Raw genomic sequence first — 21,033 nt, 5'->3', positions numbered from 1 at the left:
TCCGAAACGTTGGTAAACATCGACCAGACTACATAGCGCAAGAACCCAGAAGACAGCAATTTTCAAGAAGGATATTGCTTTGAAAATATACTTTGTTATATATTTTTAGAGCGTTTGTTTTCTTTGAAGGCACGTAATAATAAATATTTTCTGTACTGTTGGCACGTAAAAATATACTTCCTTGACATCGCCATCCTGAAACAATGGTCGCAGATATGGAGAACGTTGAGTGATATTAGTAGGAAAACGGGGGTTGCGGAGGGAGTCGTGAACGGTGAGTGCAAGGACTCCACTCGCATCTCAATTGTGTTGTTCAGTCGTTGGATGGCCGTGTGTATCCGTTCACGGCTATGTGCGTGTGTGCGCGTGTTCTGGGAGCTTCGTACCAGTAATTGTTGAAATGTAGGAGGTGTCAGAACGGTACGTATTTTATGTCGCGTTAATGTATGTCCGCCCAGAACGCTTCTTGTATGTCACGGTCTATCGACTGCGATATCTTGTCATGAGGTGAACATCTGACTTTGCTCAGTGCTGCGTGTTATATTTAGTAAGCTGGGAGCGAGCGATTCGCGGAGCTCTGTTCCCACCGCAGCGGACGTCAGTTGGTCTCTGCATCTGTCAGGTGCTTGCTAATTTGTGTGCGTCCAACCCGTGTTGGGTATGGACTTCCTTTCGAAGATTTTACAGCGAAAACCAGCAAAGGTCAGTTTTCTTATTAATTTGCGCTTTGATTTGTGTGAAAGAAGAAATCAAAATATTAGTCGGATGAAAATCTGGATCTAGTCTATCTTTAGAATTGCATTATTGGCCAATGAAGATCAGCGTAATTGCGTAAATTGGAGTTTTGCCAGTTCAGACATTGAAATTATTTCCTTTAAAAGCTGATTCATTTGGTGCGAGGTGTTTACCAGTTACTTGGCGTGGGGACTGCTGTACTGTCCTGAGGTCGAACGTATTAATAACAACGCGAAAGGTTTTCTCATGTAATAGCCACTCGAGCCACGATTTTCATGCTGTAATTTCGAAAATTATTCGTAGCTGCGTGCAGGGTTTGCCGTTTAGCATAACAAATTATATATTAAATACTGCATAAAAGATGCTCTGTAATAGGCACCGTGCTTTGGCAAAGTCTACAGAATTACGTAGCCACACCCTGCCTAGAAAATTGTATTCTAGGATTTCAGCAATCGGGTGTTAAGTAAATTGTACCTCAGCTTAACGAATTTTTCCTGCAGACGCTTTCAGTGGAAACCAGTGTCTTCGTTTCGCAGCAAAGCCGAAGAGCGCAAGGTTGATACGACCGAAGTTTTCCTCCGTACCTACAGGTGGTTGGTGCATTTACCCTCTCAGTGCTGCAGGCGAGAGGTGTAGTTTAGGAGCACTTGTCTTCATCGCAGAAAGTGTTCAAGCTGCAGTGACCTGAAATATCTCCAGTCGTCCTCCCGAATTTATTTTCCAGCGACTTGTCGTGTCCCTATAAAAAACTGTCTTTCTTGCCAGTTGTCCCACGTTTTCATATTTGGGAGGTCCCGGGTTCAGATGTCCAACCTGACTAGCTACCGTTATTCTCTCCATGCAGATGTGGTAATACCTTAAGTTGGCCACCACCGCTTCCGTTGCCATCTTTTCCAGTTCATTATTCGCTTATCGTGAGGGCGTTTTTTAATCTTAGGTGAAAGCATAATTAAATAAACAGTAAGTAAATTAAACATCCAGTTTCTTACTCAGTACGAATGGGATGCAGAAATGCAACTCGGTCTATTACGTATTTAACGAAGCTTATTGTTGCTTCGTATGCTTTAAATAAATTAGTATTGTGGTAAGTTACATGTATTTGAGCAATAAACGGGACATACTTTTCGCCTTTCGATCGCATATACGACCCAACTTCCTTTCTAAGCTCCGTGTGACTTCTTCCTCTTCCCAAAGAAGAAAATTCAGGTAAAGGGAAGGAGATTTGAGACGATAGAAGAGATTCAGGCAGAATCGCAGATGGTGCTTGACAGGCTGACAAAGAAAGATTTCCAGGGATGCTTCCAGGCTTGGCAGCGGCGCTGGGATCGTTGTGTTCACTCCCAGGGGAACTACTTCGAGGGTGATGGATGAATTTAATACCTGAGATAAGTGTACGGGTTTTTATACGCGCAGTCTTGAAACTTTCCGATCGCACATCGTATTCGTAGATGGTCTCACTGGAGACTGGTCGGCCACAGCAGTGTTGTGGGACGGAAATTCAAATGCCTGCTCGTTGAAGCTTAGAATGTTGGGAACTTGAAGAGACAGCGATATTCTCAGTTTCGGCATTATGTGACGCAGTCGGAAGAAAGTAAGGCGACTTAACCGATGCTTCCGTGGAATGTGCCGCGTTTACCCTAAACGTGCGGAACTGTTTCACGCGCGTGCTGCTAGAAATATTGTATGTACCACGTTCGGAGGGAATGTTGCTGACTTTACAGGATGCGTTGTGCAAGTAACTGTCAAATCTCACACGTATCTGCCCCACGTGTGGTGATTACTCTCTTCCATATCTGCTGCTTTATGAAGTGTAATTTGTAACAAACAGGTGACCGACCGGACGCCTGGCGCGCCTCGTATGGCCTCGCTAATGCGACCACTTTGGTGATGACCTTGGTCCGATGTCTCTGTAGGAAGAACTGGTTTGTGCACTGAACTAATCATGTGACGGCTTGTTTGCGCAGAGCGGCGGCCGCGGCAGTCCGGCCCCCGCAGCTACATCCCTCGTCAAGCCCGACCACGAGGCGCACGTCGAGTTTGCCCGCGAATTCGTCGTCGAGTTGGTGGAGAGTGTGCCCAAGAAAAGGTGAGTCGAGCCGTTATGAGAGTCCACCGGTAAGTGACCACGGTGGCACTCGTCACTTTGATAATGTATTCTTCACAGTGTGCGAATGCCAATTTTCATTAGGCCGAAACTACTTCAGTTAAATGGAATTTATAAACTCCGGGGACAGATGGATGATGTTGATGCGTGTTCCATATATTTCAGTTTATTTAACGAAGGTCTCAGAAAGTGACTTTGGCGAAGGCCAGTGTTTAATTCTCTAATAGAAAAGAAAGCGTGCGTAGTATTTTTGTATTCGTTAAATAATCCTGAGACCTAGGACTTTGTCCGATATCAATCATACCGGCTTTTGTTATGACATCTGAATGGGCTGTTGATCTTACGGTCAGTCTTTAAGATTGCCATATCTGATTAATCAGCTTTTTGCCCTGTCGTATGCGAATGCTAGAAGTAGACGTTACCTCCCAGGCGCCCCGCTGTCGGCAAGAGGATGACTGCTCGTGATCCAGGAAATCGGCAGGAAACTCGTGATTCACCGTCAAGGGCCGACTGAAGTTGTCGCTAAAATTATTAACACAGCGATGGAACTTTGTTAAACATCGTGTTAATTACTCGTTATTTTGTGTGTGTGTGGTATATGGTTAGAGACACTGATGAAATTTGTTTTTCTGTATGAATCGTATGTGCTAGAACGTGGCGTAGTTTTCCCGGCATTGCTGTTGCTTAGAACAACAGGCACCCACGAACATAAAGTCAGGTCTGCTAGGTCGCTTCTGGACATGGAACCTGCGAAGACAAACTTGCGGAATAAAAAACAGACGGTGTATGAGCTAGATAAGAACACCACGGAAAACGCTGAGACGCCTTGTACCAGACAACGGCAACCCGAAATCTTCAGAAGCCAAAGCGACGAAGCTGCTTAAAAACTTCATCCTCATGACGGTGAACTTGAAACTCATTTTACTTCTTGTCTGATGAAGCGTAGTTTCTTTTTGCACTGACATATTTCGATATTAGTTTAATCGACATTTGATCAATCCATAAATCAGCCAAGCTCTTCGTGTGCGTACAGGGGCGGCGTTTTCGGCGCATGAGAAAGGTTTGTTTTGCCCTTTTTATGGAGCGGAGTCGTATCAGGAAAATCTTGGCGCTGAGTCATGTAGTTCCTGTCTGGATCCGGGAAGTGACGTTTGCTTATAACTGTCAAGTGGACTGTCTGAAGACATCATCTTGAAGCAGCTTTTACTTGTCTGACGAAGGCATGCGTAGCGGCTTCACGAACTAACGATTTGTTGCCAGGTTGCGGCGTGAGCCGATTAGCAGCTGTACATGCAACGCCCGTTTGCCCTTTCTTTTTCGCAAGCGCCCATGTAACAGACCTCAGTGTAAGTCTCAGCACATTACCTCTTAAGGTGTTTCTTCATAAATGGAAATTCGCCAGTAAGAACCGGAGATCTCGTCGACCAAGACATTGGACCACCTCTGTTTCCGATTTTACCACAACGCAGTGCCACGTTTGAGCTCATCCAGAATCAGAAACGACATAAGCAGCTGAGAATCAGTAATTGTAACATCTTCAATCGAATCAGTTTACCAATGTTGCATATATCGAAGTGCACCGGAGTATTATTTTTTTCGAAATCAATCCCCTCCCGTGTCCTGTCGGCCGATTATGATACATTCTGTATATTGCAGGAAAAAAATACTCAGTTCCTGGAGGGGTAGTTCAGTCAGTATAGTGACTAGCTACTGACTGGACGACCGGGGTTCGATCCCCGACGGGGGCAGAGGATTTTTCCTCTAGCCTCTGGGGCCCACCCAGCCTCCTGTCCAATGGGTACCGGGGTCCTTTCCCGGGGGTAAAGCCGGCCGGGGCGTGAAGCTGACCACTCATCCCCACCTAGTGCAGAGGTTAAGAATGAGTAGGAGCTCGTCTCTCTCCCCAAACGCCCGCATGGCGCGTAGCGGCACAACTTTACTTTCTACTCGGTTCTTGCGGGTTACCTGATACGTAAATCGGGGACTGAACCAATCCAAGTTGAGAAATTTTTCAGGTCATCTCTGAGCCATCAGACCAACAGCGTACCTTCACCGATGTGCGAAGTTCGTTCGACACTTATTCCATGATCAGAATATGCTTCATGTTCGTGCAGGAACATTGCCCGGGCAGAGTTTTTTGGTGGGCATTCGAATCGCAATTGTGTCACGACGCCACCAACTGCTCAGGTTGAGTCGTGCAGTTTTCAGGGCGAGATTCGAACTGGGGACGTTCGAAATGCGAAAACATTTGCTCATCGCCCGCTTTCTTTTCATATTTTCCATGTAGATCTGATTATCAAAAGTATATTTTTGCAGTGGATAGTGGGTTTTGCTTCCCATAGAAACCCTGATACCGCCATGTGGGGAGAGGTCTCTTGATACTTGGCATGTGCGAAGTTTGACAACTGTATTTTCTGGAATAATTAGATCGCCATTTATGTAAATTGAGGGAAATCGGAGAAACTCTTGGTTTTAAATAATAGCCGATAAGCGTCAAGAGTATCCAAGCAAAACAGTTGAAGAAATAAGCTTCTTCTACATCGATACGCTAGTAGCATTTGTGTCGAGAAATGTTTAAATTCCAGCCAACGTTAAACAGGAAGATCAGCTCGTGTATGTTATGGTTGTTTGAATAAACAACCAAAATAGATTTGTTTGTGAGAAATTGGGATTCTGTATATATGAAACGGCTGTGAACGTCGTACGAGTAGGAAATGGACAAAATTAGATTCAGACTTGTGGTGGGAAGTTTGTTGAAATTAATTTGCGTTTAGTACGATACGCCGTCTGTTAAATCAGTGGGATGCCTTGCACGTGAATACGGTTCGGCCTAACCGAAGCAGTTAAAACAAGGAAGTCGTTATTCCTCGCGCAGGCAATAGGGCCTTTTACCTTAAAATTTCTAAGAGCTCCGGCGTTGCCGGTAAAACCGTGTGTCTTGCTCCTGCAGCCCTGGGTAGTTCATGGAAGTCTGGTGTGGCGCTGCTGTGTTTGTACACGCCATGTAGCCGAATGTGACAATGAGTCCCCTGATGTGTTTTGTTTGCCGACTTACATTTACTGTAGTATGGTAAAAGTAAAGTTTGTTCCGCTATGCGCCATGTAGGCGCTTGGGGTGAGAGGAGGTATAGCTCCTCTCTTCCTTGACCTCGGCACTAGATGGGGGTGAGTGGTCAGCATCACGCCCCGGCCGGCTTTACCCCCGGGAAAGGACCCCGGTACCCATTGGACAGGAGGCTGGGTGGGCCCCAGAGGCTAGAGGAAAAATCCTCTGCCCCCGTCGGGGATCGAACCCCGTAGCTAGTCACTATACTGACTGAGCTATCCCGGCTCATACTGTAGTATGGTGCTATCCTGTTTTATGACAGAATACGTCTCGTTACTGCATTTCGGCTGTGAGACGTTGTTCATCTTGATGAACGTCATATCAAGAACGTTCACATTTTATTGAACACCTGGAGGGATGCATTTGAATCCCGACAGAAATTAACCTGATATTTAAATTCTACTCAAGCATAAACAGCATATAAACTCGCATTTTGAGGTCTCACGCTTTACTTTAAGCGAAGAATGCGTTATGAGCTCGTACATGTCTGTCATACGAGATCGTCTTGCCATCTGTTGGTGGCATACGAGAACGGTTAATCGGATGTCAATGAAACTGGTATGGTCCTTACGGCGTTACAGGCCAGTCCGAACGAGAGCTCTCTGTGCCCGCCAAACCGTCGGTAATACAAATGTAAAGAATGCTCAGAGTGCAATGATGACGTCGTTACCCACGATCCTCTGCACTACGGTGATGACGTCATGATAAGAGCCGAGGGAATGACAAATGGAACAATGGTATTCGAGATACGATTGTAACGGATTCATCTTTGTATCATCTCGAGAGTTCGAGCATCCGCCGCGTTCATATTATTGAGTGTACAAAATTAATAACCTTGAGCTTGGAACAGTCTCCAATGGGATAGCACTACATTTCTTGAAAATCCTTTAGTAATTCTGGAATTGTTGCATGAGTACAAAGCAGTCAACTTTACGACGTCATCAGGGCAGCTAATTGAATAACAAATCTAACAATGGCAACAGTGTGCAAATGCATATTCCTTACACGACACAGCCCATTCTCGAGTTTGTCGCCGCTATATCACATATAGGTATACTTTTGCTGGCCTGTGTGGTAATTATTTTCAGACCTATTAGTTATTAGATTTGTAAACTTTTTCTGTTCCATGCGTGATTAATCAGATCCCAGTTCTTAGGAGACTTGCTAGTTTTCTTGTCCATCAGACAGAAGGGCTTGAAAAAATGAGTCATAAGCCCCCCCCCCCCTCCCCCCAAAGAAGTCACAAAATGGTGGGTTCTAACTCTTTTGGTAGGATATTGAGCTTGAGTGATAACTGGAGTTAATAATCCAAAGCACAAGGATTATTAACCCTTTGAACTGGGTTGTAACTGTTTGTACCTCCAGCCTTAACAGTGAGTAATTCTTCTGCATTTTGCCCTAAGATAGTATTCTTTGTGGGTTTCAGTATAATAATATAACGATTATTTCTTACACTAGTTCTTTGTAATGGAGGTGTTTTCTTTGCAGTAGGGACTGAATTTCTAAATATTATTCAGCAGAATTTCAGCTTCAAGTTGTTAATCTAGGGTACTAATTCTTCTTATGCTATGTTTTAGACTAGTTTATATGTAATATTAGACAGCCCAGTATAAGGTTTTTAAAATGTGTTATACTTTGTCTCAAATATGTATGTTTTTGTGTCATTGTTATCTAATGGTTTAGTTGACTTACAAGAAGATTTTGTGTTGTACATTTTTGCGTACTCTACTTTGGATATTTTAGTTCCTCTTATGTAAGTAAAAGCAACAGATTTTTGTGTATCTTTTAAAATGTTTATAACCTACGTGACACTTCTTTGGTGTTGTGTCTGAGACATATTCCATATTTCTCCAGGTTATTTTATATTTACAGTTCTGATTTAATGTTACGCAGTGCTACCTAATCAACAGTGAACAAACTTTTTTTTTGTGAAAATTTTATGTGGAAAATAGTCTGAGTGGGTAGTGCACTTTTCATAGACAAAAAATGTATTTGTTTTGCTTTGATGGTACTATCCAGTGGGTTTCTTCTACAGTGAGAAAGCAGCTTTAACTAAACTTTTGGAAAGAGGAGATGATGTGTCTTTGAAGTCTGTGTCACCATCTGAAGGCAGTTTTCTTAGTGTCATCAGTGCTGCAGAGAATGTGTCTCTGCCTGATCTGCTGCAGCCAGAATTTGTCTACAAGAAGCAAACAGATACAGGTTTGGATAATAGTAGATAAAATGTTGCTAAATCTAATTAATTCTGAATGTCATTGGTGTTGGTATGTGTGAACCAAGTTAATTTTAGCGTTGTTTGAGGTTTTTATAATACCACTTTTTAATGTTTTTTTGAAGTGCTATCAGTAATCTGGTTTTACTATTACTATTCTGCCGGATTCTACAGCTCTTGGCCTCCTTAAGGATTTTTCTCCATTCCCCCCCCCCTCTTGCATTCCTTCACCATCCCGTAACCCACAGCTGTTTAAGGTGATCGTCAACATTAAGGTTTCTCTTCTGGGCTTCCCATTGCTTCTCCTGCCTTCAGTGTTTTTTTAATCTTCTTGATACTTCTAGAGTCTTTCATTCTTTCTTCATGTCCAATTCATCTCATTCGGCTTCTCTTTATCTCTGACACAGTATCTGGCCACTAATATTTTGGGGGCAAACACATTATATTGAATAAAGTTCAAAATATGCATATGAAAGGGCACGATATACTCCTCCGATTGGCGTAGTCAAATCGGGTGGGTGCGAATGGGTGTAGGTATAGTAGGCAAGAAAAAAGGCACATTACTGAATGACGGTCCCCCCCCCCCCCATTCTTTAGTCCTCGAGAAAATTAAATTGTGATTTAAAAAATTCAAATATTCAATGTGAGTTAAATCAGAGTTCTTACATTAAGACTGGCAACCTTCAACGTAGACTCCGAGCGTATCAAGTACTCGCTGCGAACGACGAGGAAGACAGTTTGGCACAAGATGGCAAGATTTGGAGATGGTGAAGCTGATGGTTGTCAGTTGTATCAGTGAGAGCTAGTGGTATGTTTGTTCCACAGAAAATCTTCAAGCACATTCTCACTAGTGTAGCTTTGCAAACACTATTTTTTAAAGCCTACAGTGTTATTAGATTGGCTTTGACACTTTTATGGATCTGTGTAAACATTTTGGTATTGTTGCTAAGCCACGTGAGAAACCTAAAACTGGCTAACCAAACCAGTGAATGTTACATGTTTGTTTTTTACTTGTGCTAATCTGCTTACAAGCTCACAGTTGTTAGACAAAACATTGATGTGCCATTGAAACATTGCTATCAAGAATATGTCAGTTTTAAATTAAGCAGATTGTTATGGCTTCAATAATATTTAACCTTTTGCTTTTCCAGGTAACTAAATGAAGAAACACAAATAATATAGTCATGTAGAACAAAGTTTCCTGACATGCTGAGGACTTCAAAAATCTAAACTGTATCCAGCAGTTCTCTCCCTTACTCTGTAGTTTGTGAGAAAAACCAGGGAATAAAATGAGCACAGATAAGGTTTAAATAAAAAGTTCTTTGAATATTTTCGATCGTGTAGTAAAATAATAAAATACGACGACGTTTCGGTGATGGGGCTCTATCTCCATCTTCAGGTACCTACTGTGTTGGGCCCAATAGATAGAGCTAATCCCTATCTCCAGACTGGTCCGATGATGGAAAATATCCAAAGAACTTTTTGTTTAAATAACTCGCCATTGTCACGAATTTTTAGATATGAAGATAAGGTTTGTTTTTCAGACACAGACACAACAGAGTACGAGAGTGCTCCTGAGACCGATCCTCTTGATGCAACATCTCCTGTTGGGAGTCTCATTGCTGAAGATCTCCTTTCAAGTTTTCAGGAGGCTTTGGATAAAAAATACCCAGGAACTGGAAAAGAGGGAATTGTGACAGAAAGTGCAGCTGCTTTAAGTCCAGTTAATCCTGTTGCTAGTATCAGCACTGAAGCTATCAACAGCAGTTCTGTATCATCCGAATTTGATAAAACATTTGAATACAAAGCTGATAACTCTGTGTTGCAAGATAGTGAGTCGCCTTCTGTATCAGAAGCATATGTTTGTGCTTCCAAAACCTCTGGTGAAGAAATCGAAGTGACACCTCTTGATATCAGTGGGTTATGTTTGTGTGTTGATAATTTATCTTTGGATAGTCCAAGACAGACAGAGAAAAGTAATTTACCATTAGATCATAAAGCCACAGTATATGATACAGATTCAAATTCTGATATTCCAATTTTAGGTATCAGAGTTGATGCAGATGTGTCTGAGAGTGTAGAAGTTGCTGATGGGCTTCATGACTTTGAAGGTGCATCAGTTGGTGATTCCACATTTGTTCTTGCAGACAGTTCAAATATCAGTTCACATAGCTTTGAGGCTGAGGCTGATGTAGTTGAGATCCCCAAAGAAAGCCCAGTATTATTAGAAGTCGCTGAGACATTTGATTCTGGACTTTCGTCAGTGGACCATACTTTTACCACTTTAGCTAGAAACAGTACTAGCACAGCAGGATCTGATGAGAAAATAGAAGTAGAATTTAATAAGATAATAGGACTTCACACTGATAGTCAACAAGCAACTGCTGAAAGTAATAAAATTCAGGGAGAGGTCCCATTCATATTTGGACATAGTAAGGAAGAAGCTTCAAGGGACTGTGTTTTACATAATAATGAGAATGTTCAGATATGTCAGAATATTGATATTAATGAAGCACAAGAACAACATGTGGTTGCTACAGAAGGCTTCAAGAAGTCAGATGTTTTAGAACGTATTACTCAGATCGAAGTTGAAGATATTAACTCAACTCTTGTTGAAGTTGATACAAGTACTAAGACCTCCTTCAGCAGTACTCTTCCTGTTGAAGAAACCGAAAATTGTCTTGAAAGTAAATTTTCATCAGACTTTGATTCTGCACAGATTTCTACGCCACTTGCAGTTTTGAGCGTTAACAAGGAAGCAAGTTCAGAATTTACTGAAACTGCAGTTCATCAGAAGCCAGAACCAGAAGCTGCAGTCTCTGTCATATCTCCTGAAGTGCCAAGTATTACAGCTGCAACTAATGCAGACATTGTAGCTGAAGATCAGAGGTTGCCGGTTCAGAAGGAACAGGAAGAAGAATTTGTGAAGGAGGTCCCTACCGTGTTGAGTGAGCTCTTTGAGATCTGTAGTCGTCAGCAGAAAGACCTAGAACTAGGTGACGAGAAATTTGTTGATGGTACAGAGTTTTTTTCGTATCCATACAAGCGACCAAATCTGAGAGAGAAAGTAGATCTTCATATTCCTCATAGTTCCATTCAGTCTGAATTTGAAAAAAGCCTCTTAGATCTGCCAGTCCCAGTTGAACTTACAGAGTTTGATCAATCAATAGCTGATGAAGCTGATAAGATCTTGCAAGAGATTATAAATTCATCCTCTGAATTTCACAAAACAGGTGTAAGAACAAGTGACAACAGACATTCAAGTGGTATAAAGCAGACTGATACACTGAATGGTATTGAGGCCATGGCAGATTCACAAAGTGTGTCGAAGAATGCTGTGACATCTGTGGATGAGAACGGTGGCAATCCCTTTGTTTCCCAGTGTTCCTTACATCGGTCTCCACCATCATCTCCACGACCTTCAAGCCAACGTCTCGGTCCTTGTGAGTCACCCCACACAAAGCCATACATAAATACAGTGAAAGATAGTTTCTCCCATGACTCTCCATCAGGAGACACTTCGCCACATTTCGTCTCAGGGAAAAGCAGCCCAGATCGCAGAATTTGCTCTAGCAAGGTAGGTAAGGTATTATTGTATATCGCAGGAATTACTCAGTTTTTTAGAATTTTTTTTTCAGATAATGAATATTGTTAAAAATTCCATTATGAATTGTATTGTGTATCATTTTTAAATTGACAAGGGATGCTTGCATAAAGCAATCAGGGACAGTAATACAAAGCAGTGACTACACTTAATATGCCCTTACCTTAAGGCTGTGATTTCTGTTAATGCACATAATTTCTTTCTTATTTTCTTTCACCAGAGGTTTTTTGTGATATATATTGAATGGGAATTCATATTAGGACAAGAATTATGTTGGGGATAGGAAATAGTCTGTAGAAGATTCACCCACCTGAGCTGGACTGAAGACAACTTGAAAAATATTTTTAAACCTTAATGATGTATGTTTGGAATCTGCTTATAATTAAGCTAACATTGAAATATTTAACGAGAAGAGTGTATTGTGAACTTGGCAGCTTGATTCTAAATATAATGAAGGTGTGCAGTTTTCTTTCTGGCTACAGAATATTAACAATATTGCTGTGGAAGTTCGTGTGACATTAAAGGTATGCAATTTTCATAGTCCTAGATATTCACTACTGCTTTCCTTCCCCGCCCCACCCTTCATGGAGCAGAGTACTTAAGAAGCTAATAGTCAAAGTGCCTGTCTTCTACAGAACAAGAAGGCTTATTAATGTATATCCAAGAGCCCACCACTGATCCTGAGACAGATGAATCCATTCCATACTTTCATGCCCTTTTAATTAAGATCCATTTTATTATTATTCTCCTTTTTGTTCCTTCGCATTTCACTATACCTTTGACAACATGAAACTGCACTGGTATATGGAAAGAAAGCAAGGTTTTATTCTTGTGGCAGGTGTCCAGTTTGGGAGACTCTATCAAGAATTCAATCAGCCCAGACATGAATCAGAGTGAAGCGGGTCCTGAAATTGCAGATGATGCACATTTACATAGTGGAGATGGTAAGCTGTAACCTGCTGCTTTCTTGCTTTGAGCCAGTAAGTTTAAATCGTGGTCTGCAAATAAAGGCCAGTGAGGTAGAAAACGTCTTGCCACCACCTCAATACAACACTTTATAAACCCACTGATTAAATAATTCACTGTACTTTTGAGAAGTTGCAGAGATCTCATTAAATTGTCCAGGCACATATGAACACTCAATGCTAATTAACTTCTGCAGTTGATGTGTCACCATTAAACAATATATTATCTGAAGTTGCAGGCTGTTAAGTAATGCCTTTTAATGAGAAAAAAAATTAAATAGTTTAATTTTGTCCTACACGGTGATTTGTTTATGTCGTCCCATATAATGTGAGCACATACACTGTAAGATGGAACGATATTGTTGAATAAATATGCATTTCTTCATACCAGCAGTGGATGGAGGCTGCTGGTTGTCTGTTCTTACTCACAGCTATGCATGCATGAAAAACAGTTCACCATCATTTATTCTTGCATCTCCACATATAAATGGTTCTATTTTCCTAAATATGAAAATCCATTCCTGATATGCAGTCATTAGAGCCATACAGTGTCCTGAGACATACTTCTCTTTTCTGAAACATTTTCAGCAAAGCCTGTCCATTGAGAAAATACAGTCCTGATTATCTGGCCTTGGTTAAATTCAGGTTGCCTGTCAGACCAAGTAAAAATACAGTGTTGGGTAATATTCATCAGTAGATGAAATACACATTTAAACATGACATCCTTGAATCTTGGCTGTTCACAGACAACTAAATCATACAAATTACGACCTGTACTGGGTAGTGTATTTGAGAACCTGAGAAATTCTGCGCCATTTATAGTTATTTTTACACAGATTTGTGTTACTTCATGACTGGTAACACAAAGCCCAAAATAAAATCTTTAATCAAGTCTGTCTCATATATTAAGTCATCACTGACAATTTATGTAAGCAGTTTATGTATCTTTTTCAGTGTTTAAGGATCCAGCAGCATTTGAATATTTGAGCTTGATGGGCAGTTCACATGTACCATCAGATTTACGTAAGGAATCTCTGTATGTGAAATTTGATCCATTGGTGGGCGGAATATCCATAACTACCGAGAAGTCAGTACCTTTGCCTTCATCAGTAGAAACAAACAGGTAATCGCTTACACCATACATGAATGAACATTAACATAATCACAACTGTTAAGTATGTATATCAATATGGCACTAAGATTTAAACAGAAATGTTAAGGTGGTGTTTATTCTTTGTTGATGTGATAATCATGGGCATACAAAAATAATAAAGTACAAATAACATTTATGGCATCTTTAGCATTATCTGAATTGAGACATTAAAGATTACAGTATATGTACATAAAGTGTTTATAATAGAAACTATATTACAATCCGTTCTTTACGATCAGAAGTCTGACTTATATTTCTGCCCATAATTCACTGCACTTGCATACATATGTGAGAATAAACATGTCAGCATGTATGAAACATGTTACATGCAGTGCGTGATGTTAAAGTTGATCCATTGTACTTGGCATAAGCTATGTTACAAGCTTGATCCAAATACCACCATCAGATAACTGACCTTCCATCATACAGAACAGCTAAGTAGGATTTAAGATTCTCATGGCAGTGAGTATGAAGATGGCTGTCTTCTGGGTGATTATACTGTGTAGTCTGGTAGAAGTCTGCTAGCATTGCACGGGCAGCAAAAACCTTTGAAATGTTGGTAAACATCTACCAGACTACACAGCATAGTAGCATCCTCTTCATCATGATGTTTTCCAAAGTAATTTGATATAATTCATGATCAGGAACAAATATTTTACTGTGTAACATGCATTATGATTAAATGGTTATTGCTGGTCAGAAGTGTAAGTAAAATTTTATGTTAGGTCACCATATCAGTGCAAGGTGCTTACATTTCAGCTCTGTACCTGCAGCTACGAGCCCTGGAAAGGAGCATCAATGTGGTAATACAACACCTGTCAAGAATCCCGCTCTCACGGTCATTGATAAATTGATTTCACTCAGTCCATCGCCTATGAAGTCATACCAGATGTCACCTCCGAGACAGCTTATCTCTCCTGTAAAGGAGTCTGTGCCACTTCCAGCCAAACAGGTATCTGACACTTGCACATCTGAGGCATGCATTTCTTACTTGGGCCCACATTGCAGTCGAAGTGACTGTCCTGCCTTAACTAGTCCGCTGCAGTTTGGTTTGTTGTTGTATGAGCATGAAGTATACCTCAGTGTTTTTCTACATCTGAAATTCTTGGGAGATATGACTGATGATCATTATAACTCAACTTCGGGTTTGTTTTAAAGGCAATTCACAGTATGACATGGTTTCAAGGTCAAGTCATTTCTCTTTTGGAACATACTACACTGTGAAGTACTGTGCTATTATGTGAAGGTAACTTGATTACAGGAGCCAACTGAAATCATCTGTTCAGAGACGGTGATTGGATCCAATGGAAGTGTGATGGAAGAACTGCATCTGTTGCGGGAATTGTGTGCAGCACAAGATGAGAAGTACAAGGAAAGGGTGATGCAGCTGGAACAGGAAATTGTAACTTTGAAAGGCCATGTTCAGAATCTGCAGTCCCTGGTGAGAGAGAGCGAAGAACGAGAGACTAAACTGAGCAAGAAGGTAGCTGAGAAAGCTCAGGCACAGAAACAGATGAGGTATGAGTGCCATGTGCTAAAGTGCTGCACCTTTTTCAGATGTTTTTTAGCTAAAGTAAAGCCATCCTGCTACACCATGGAGATGTTTGATGGGGGGAGGGTGGTATAGCTACTACTCATTCTTGATCTCAGTATTAAGTACCCTTAGATAGAGGGCTGGGTGGGCTCCAGAGCTGGTCCGGACACAAAGTCTAACAGAAAGATACTTCACACTTACCGGGGATCTATCTACCGTGGTTGTCCACTTCATAGCTGATCACTAAACTGACTGGACTACACCAGCTCTTATTCCTTTTTATTTGTTCAATATTATCATCATCAGTATTGGATAAAAATGATTGTGAAATCCACTTGTAATCAAACCTCAAGCTTATTGAATGTGTTTTGTTTTGGTTAATGTCATTATTTATATGTAAACATTTCATAGTTATCCCTAAATATGTTTGAAAACACAAGTCACAAGTAAATTGCGCCATCTCTGAGAGTACACAGTCTCAATTTTCTTTCCCCCCATCTTTCTTTTAAAGTAGTTAATAGATTAGTCCCTATTTAATCCAAGTTTAATTTCATACAGCATTTATTATACCAGTGTTCTGTTTTAAAAATCTGTGATGGATGAAAATGGTAAAATATTAATCTGATATTGAGCCTGATATCACATGTTGAATTGGACAGTATCATATAAACTGTTGAAATGAAATGTAACACTAAAAACAAACTTTAAATAATGTGTATAGGTTAAGCAGAAAGGAACATTTAAAATCAGGGCACACAAAGACATTGATAGGTAATGTGACAGCTCAGATCTAGCGATCCTTTCTTTGTGTCTGCTAGTTCTGTCTTTGCTTTGAAAAATGCCTGTGGAGCCCACCAGTGATCTCCTTGGAATCTATGCATTGTAGTATGAAGATTACCATTAGTCTTCATTTGCTGCTGAATATAATAATATGCACTTTAATGCTGTGCACACTCTTTCTTCCTGATGTAAATGCAGACCAAATGTTAGTGAAGTACGATGAGTATGTAATTTATATCAGAAGCATCGTTGGGAGGGAGTACAAAAAACTAGATATGTTTCCCAGGTACTTACAATGCTGAATCCAGGAGGTAAGGCTTTGCATCTGAAGAGGTAATTTGTAACGTTACATCTCCCTTTGTTCAGAAGATGCTGTTAGCATATTCACTCACTATACTATACCTGTTTATAGGAATTTCAAATATATTCTGTTTCGCTTAGAAGTTTGCTTCTTCTCACTTGACATTCTAATTTAATTACAGTAAAATTCCCATTTTAAGTTTTACTCACTACCACCATTGCCCCCCCCCCCCCCCCCACACACACACACACACACACACAGAGTGTATTTGACTATTAAATTGAGAATCTCTTGAATGTTGAAGAACTTCGGTACTGAAATTATTTTTGTATCATTGAAAATGTGATACCGACTAACCCTTTTTGTGTTTGCCTCCTGGAGTACGATACTAGACTGTGGACAAGTTACATGATGCTTTCACACCATAAGTTTTTTATTCTGCAACCCATGCATATGATCTATGGCTGGTGCATGAACAGATACTTGCTATTATCTGATACCAGTTGTTTGTGCATTATATAAATATTAAATAAAAGTGAAGAGCACTGATGCTTTAGATGTTGATGAATTATCATGATATCTTTTTGCCTTGTTCAGCATCATCATGGAGGAATATGAGAAGACAATATCAAGGCTTGTCGCAGAGAAGGAGCAAGAGCGGCAAGCACATGAGCTGGACAAGTCGGCTTTGCTCAAGGACCGGGACGCTGCAATGGGCCATCTTGCTAACATAGAAATAGCATTTTCTGACCTTCATAAGTAAGCTTTTGCTAGATGATAATCTGCTTTGGAACACTGAAACTTTGATAAATTTTATAAATGAGATTTCATTTATCCTTTCTTATAACTTTTATTTTCTTGTTAAAAGGCAGGTGTGACTTTTATTCTGTAAATATGGTATAAGTGAAATCTCAGAAATTTGTAAAGACTTATCTGTTGAAACTCCTGTCTTACAAGCCCCTGAATATAATTTATTCATAAATTCACCTGATATATGATGTCTTGTTTTGTTATGAGATACAGTATGCTGCTGCCACATGGGAGATGTTGAGAGGTGATGGTACATGAAGTTAAAATACCAGTCATGTGACTCACCAGGTAGTAACTGGTGGAACTTACAAATTGGTGTTCATTATAATATTTTGTAGTTTATCTCAATGAAATTGTCCTTTGTACTCTTAAAATGAAGCATTCTGTTGTGTATGGTTTGTAACATATGTGATGGCTATCTACACAATTGTTAAATGTATGTTTTATGAATTGGGAACAACCACTACATGTTTTGATCTTTACAATATCATCTTCAAATGGTACACAAATGCTAGAACACAACTTTGAATCATAAAGTTTGTGAAGATTGTCTCTTGTTTAGTGTGCTAATATGGATGTTACAAGCAATCGGCAGTACACAATAAAAGTCACTTAAAGAAAAAGCATGCATTGCAGGTGACAAACTTATTTTGTCCTGGCTTTGTCCAGGGTCATAGGAGAACTTTTATTTGGAAAGATACAGAAATAAACCAGGTGATTCAAAAAGGACTTTACAACTTTGAAAGTGTATAGAAATTTAATCAGAAAGCTTACAGAATTGGTTGAGGTGTCATTTTGTAGCAAAACAAACCAAGTTTGACTCACGTTGTGCTGTAGTACCGAATTCCGTCACCGCGAGCGCAAGCGGCAGTGCATTTGAAAATGGCTACTTTCACAGGTGCGGAGCGCGCTCGCTGTGTGTTTGAAGAAACGAAATCTGCGACAATGGTTCAACGAAATTTTCGCACCCAGTATGACAAGGATCCTCCCAGTAGACCTACAATTTACTCTTGGCACAAGAATTTTGTTGAGACTGGTTGTTCTGTTCGCCATGACAAATCTCCAGGTTGCCCGCGTGTTTCTAGTGCTGTTGTGGAACACATTCGTGACAGCCCAAAGGTGAATGTGTTTTGTGCCCTTAGCAAAGTTAAAGTGTACGGCCCGTTCTTTTTCCATGAGAGAACCATCAACAGTATCATGTATCTGGATATGCTCGAAAATTTTCTCATACCTCAGTTAGACGAAGATGACCAAAAAGGACGCATTCACTTACAGCAAGACGGCGCACCACCTCACTACCTCACAGAAGTCCGGGATTTCCTGAATAACCGTTTCCCAGGTCGGTGGATTGGTCGAACAGGGTCGATGGCATGGCCACCTTGTTCTCCAGATTTGACACCTCTCGATTTTTTCTTATGGGGTTTCATTAAAGATCGTGTGTATGTTCCACCCTTACCTGCCAATCTCACTGAGCTCAAAGCTCGAATCACTGCCGCAGTTGCAGAAGTGACACCGGATATGCTGGATCGTGTTTGGCAAGAAATTGATTTCAGGTGGGATGTCTGCAGTATCACCAATGGCAATCACATCGAACCAAAATGACTGTTTGAGGTAAAACTTGATTCGTTTTGCTACAAAATGACACCTCAACCGATTATGTAAGCCTGAATAAATTTTGATACACTTTCAAAGTTGTAAAGTCCTTTTTGAATCACTCTGTATAAAGAGGGAAAAGTTGCTTTGCAATTCATGTGTTTCCATTCTCAATTGCTGGAATATTTTACATAGGATGAACTGTTGCAGTGATACAGTCATTACATTATCAGAAGTAAAATGTTATGGTTATGTTGCTACATTGACATGACAGCAAACGGGCATGTTTCCAGAGTGGAGGGAAGTGGTAATGAAGGAGACGAGAAAAGTGGCAGTGTCTAGCAAATTATCGTGCTAGTACTGCTGTAACTTTTTACTATATATGATATAAGGAGTATAGCACTATAACATCTCATCTTAGATTATAAATTACATTTGAAATGGAAAACAAATACCACCCAAAGAATATTTTTTGAACATTAAAACATACAATGGTTACTCTAATTCATAAAGTATATATTTAATGATTACTATTGTCTAGAGGGCTGTTACATACCTCATTGTCCTTTGTGTTGTTTACAGAAAATATGAGAGAAGTAAAACAGTAATTGAAGGTTTTAAGAAGAATGAGGAGGTACTCCGAGTGAGTCTTGCTGAGTATGAAGCCACCATTCGCAAGCAGGAGCAGAAGTATGATGTGCTTAAGTCCCATGCCATGTCTCAGCTGGAAAGGTGATTTATTATTTAAACTCATCAGTTTGCAGAAAAGTATTTATCACTGTCCGTAGCAAATGCTTTGATGATAGCAGGATGTATCTTTTAACTCCTCATCATCTTTGGCTTGACGACCCTGTGTTAGCCCTGGCCTTCTTCAAAAGCTTCTTCCAGTCTTGTCCATTAAGTTCCAAGATCTTTCAGTTCTTCTCTTCTAAAAGCTTGATGTCTTGGTACACTCTCTTCCCCACCACAATTTGGGTCCTCGCTCTGTGTCAGTATAAGAATAGTATATTCCATGATCCAATTTTCATATCCTTTGATCATTTGCCATTCTGTCTTCAGTAGGTCATTTTAGCTGTCGCTTTCTTGAGTTTCATAACAAATTGTTTCTTTATGGAGTGGGGTTGTTGACCCTATACCCAACCACCACCCTGAAGGACCAGGCCTTTGAATTAATATCCACTGGAGACAGGGTGGCAGTTCTTCTCTGCTCCCACATAGACTACTGACTAAAAATAATATATTTCCAATCCTGTTTGTTATTCTTGGCTTGGCATCTTAACATTTACAGAAAATTTGTTGAGGCCTGTTTATAATACAGGTGTCCCATTCAGTGTGTTATAGAAAGATGTGATACATGTCAGGACAAAATTCTGTTTCAACCCAAACACATTTTAGTATTTATATTTTGGTTTCTGCAGCTGTCATAATCATCTTAATCCTGTGCTTTCATGCTTCAGCACCCCTCATCAAATGTGGCACTTTTTTGTATGCCCAGGAAATACTCAAAGGGTTATTAAGTCTTGGGGACATATCAGGCTATGAAATAGGGCCACCTATCCCCTATCCAAAAACCTGGAAACTTTACAAGCAGAGTTGGTAAGATATGAGATAGTACATCACTTGTTGCAAAACAGCTTTCTCTTTTTCCATTCTACAGGGGAAACTGCTATTATGGCTCATAGATTTTAAATTTGTTGCTAATATTAAAAGAACATTTAAACTCTCTCTCTCTCACTCCCAACCCACAGCTGGATGGGGGTGCTGTTTTCCAGCAAGATGATAGAACTTCCCATTTTAGCAACTTTGTTCTAACTGCTCGAAATAAAAAAAAATCAGGTTATTTGGATGGGGAGCACTGACGTTATTTTATACCCTCGTGAGTACACACATTTAACACCCTTGGACTTTTATCTCTGGAGGTAAATAAAAAGCGCAGTTGGTGAAGTTAGTGGGCAATGCTCACAGATTACAACATTGAATTATGGCAGCTGTTAAAACAAAACATTATGTTCATGAAAGTACAATGCTGCACAAGTCTTGTGGATGCCTGAGGGATACTTGTTTCCCCCCCCCCCCCCCCCCACGCCTTATGCTGTGCAGGAGTATGCATGGCCTTTGCATTAATTAATGTGGCTT

General features: G+C 40.4%; 1 protein-coding gene across 3 annotated transcripts in view; it reads left to right on the top strand.

Annotated features, from left to right (window-relative positions):
- tacc (transforming acidic coiled-coil protein) overlaps positions 1–21,033 on the top strand; it is a 64,870-nt gene that overhangs the window by 36,830 nt on the left and 7,007 nt on the right. For 2 of the 3 annotated variants that reach the window (XM_022062349.2, XM_022062351.2), the window contains 9 exons: positions 2,700–2,821; positions 7,981–8,147; positions 9,702–11,734; positions 12,600–12,705; positions 13,681–13,849; positions 14,639–14,831; positions 15,141–15,397; positions 17,092–17,253; positions 19,480–19,629. In XM_022062349.2, the coding sequence (XP_021918041.2) occupies positions 2,700–2,821; positions 7,981–8,147; positions 9,702–11,734; positions 12,600–12,705; positions 13,681–13,849; positions 14,639–14,831; positions 15,141–15,397; positions 17,092–17,253; positions 19,480–19,629 (3,359 nt within the window). Of the gene's footprint in view, positions 1–544; positions 703–2,699; positions 2,822–7,980; positions 8,148–9,701; positions 11,735–12,599; positions 12,706–13,680; positions 13,850–14,638; positions 14,832–15,140; positions 15,398–17,091; positions 17,254–19,479; positions 19,630–21,033 lie in introns of those variants that run through there. The other variant, XM_022062350.2, reaches the window with a different exon arrangement.

This window comes from Zootermopsis nevadensis, unplaced genomic scaffold (assembly GCF_977971745.1).
Source record: "Zootermopsis nevadensis isolate Lab colony 2312 unplaced genomic scaffold, Znev_1.0 Znev_ptg000002l, whole genome shotgun sequence".
Lineage (NCBI taxonomy): Eukaryota > Metazoa > Arthropoda > Insecta > Blattodea > Termopsidae > Zootermopsis > Zootermopsis nevadensis.
This window is presented reverse-complemented; position numbering and strand designations above follow the sequence as displayed.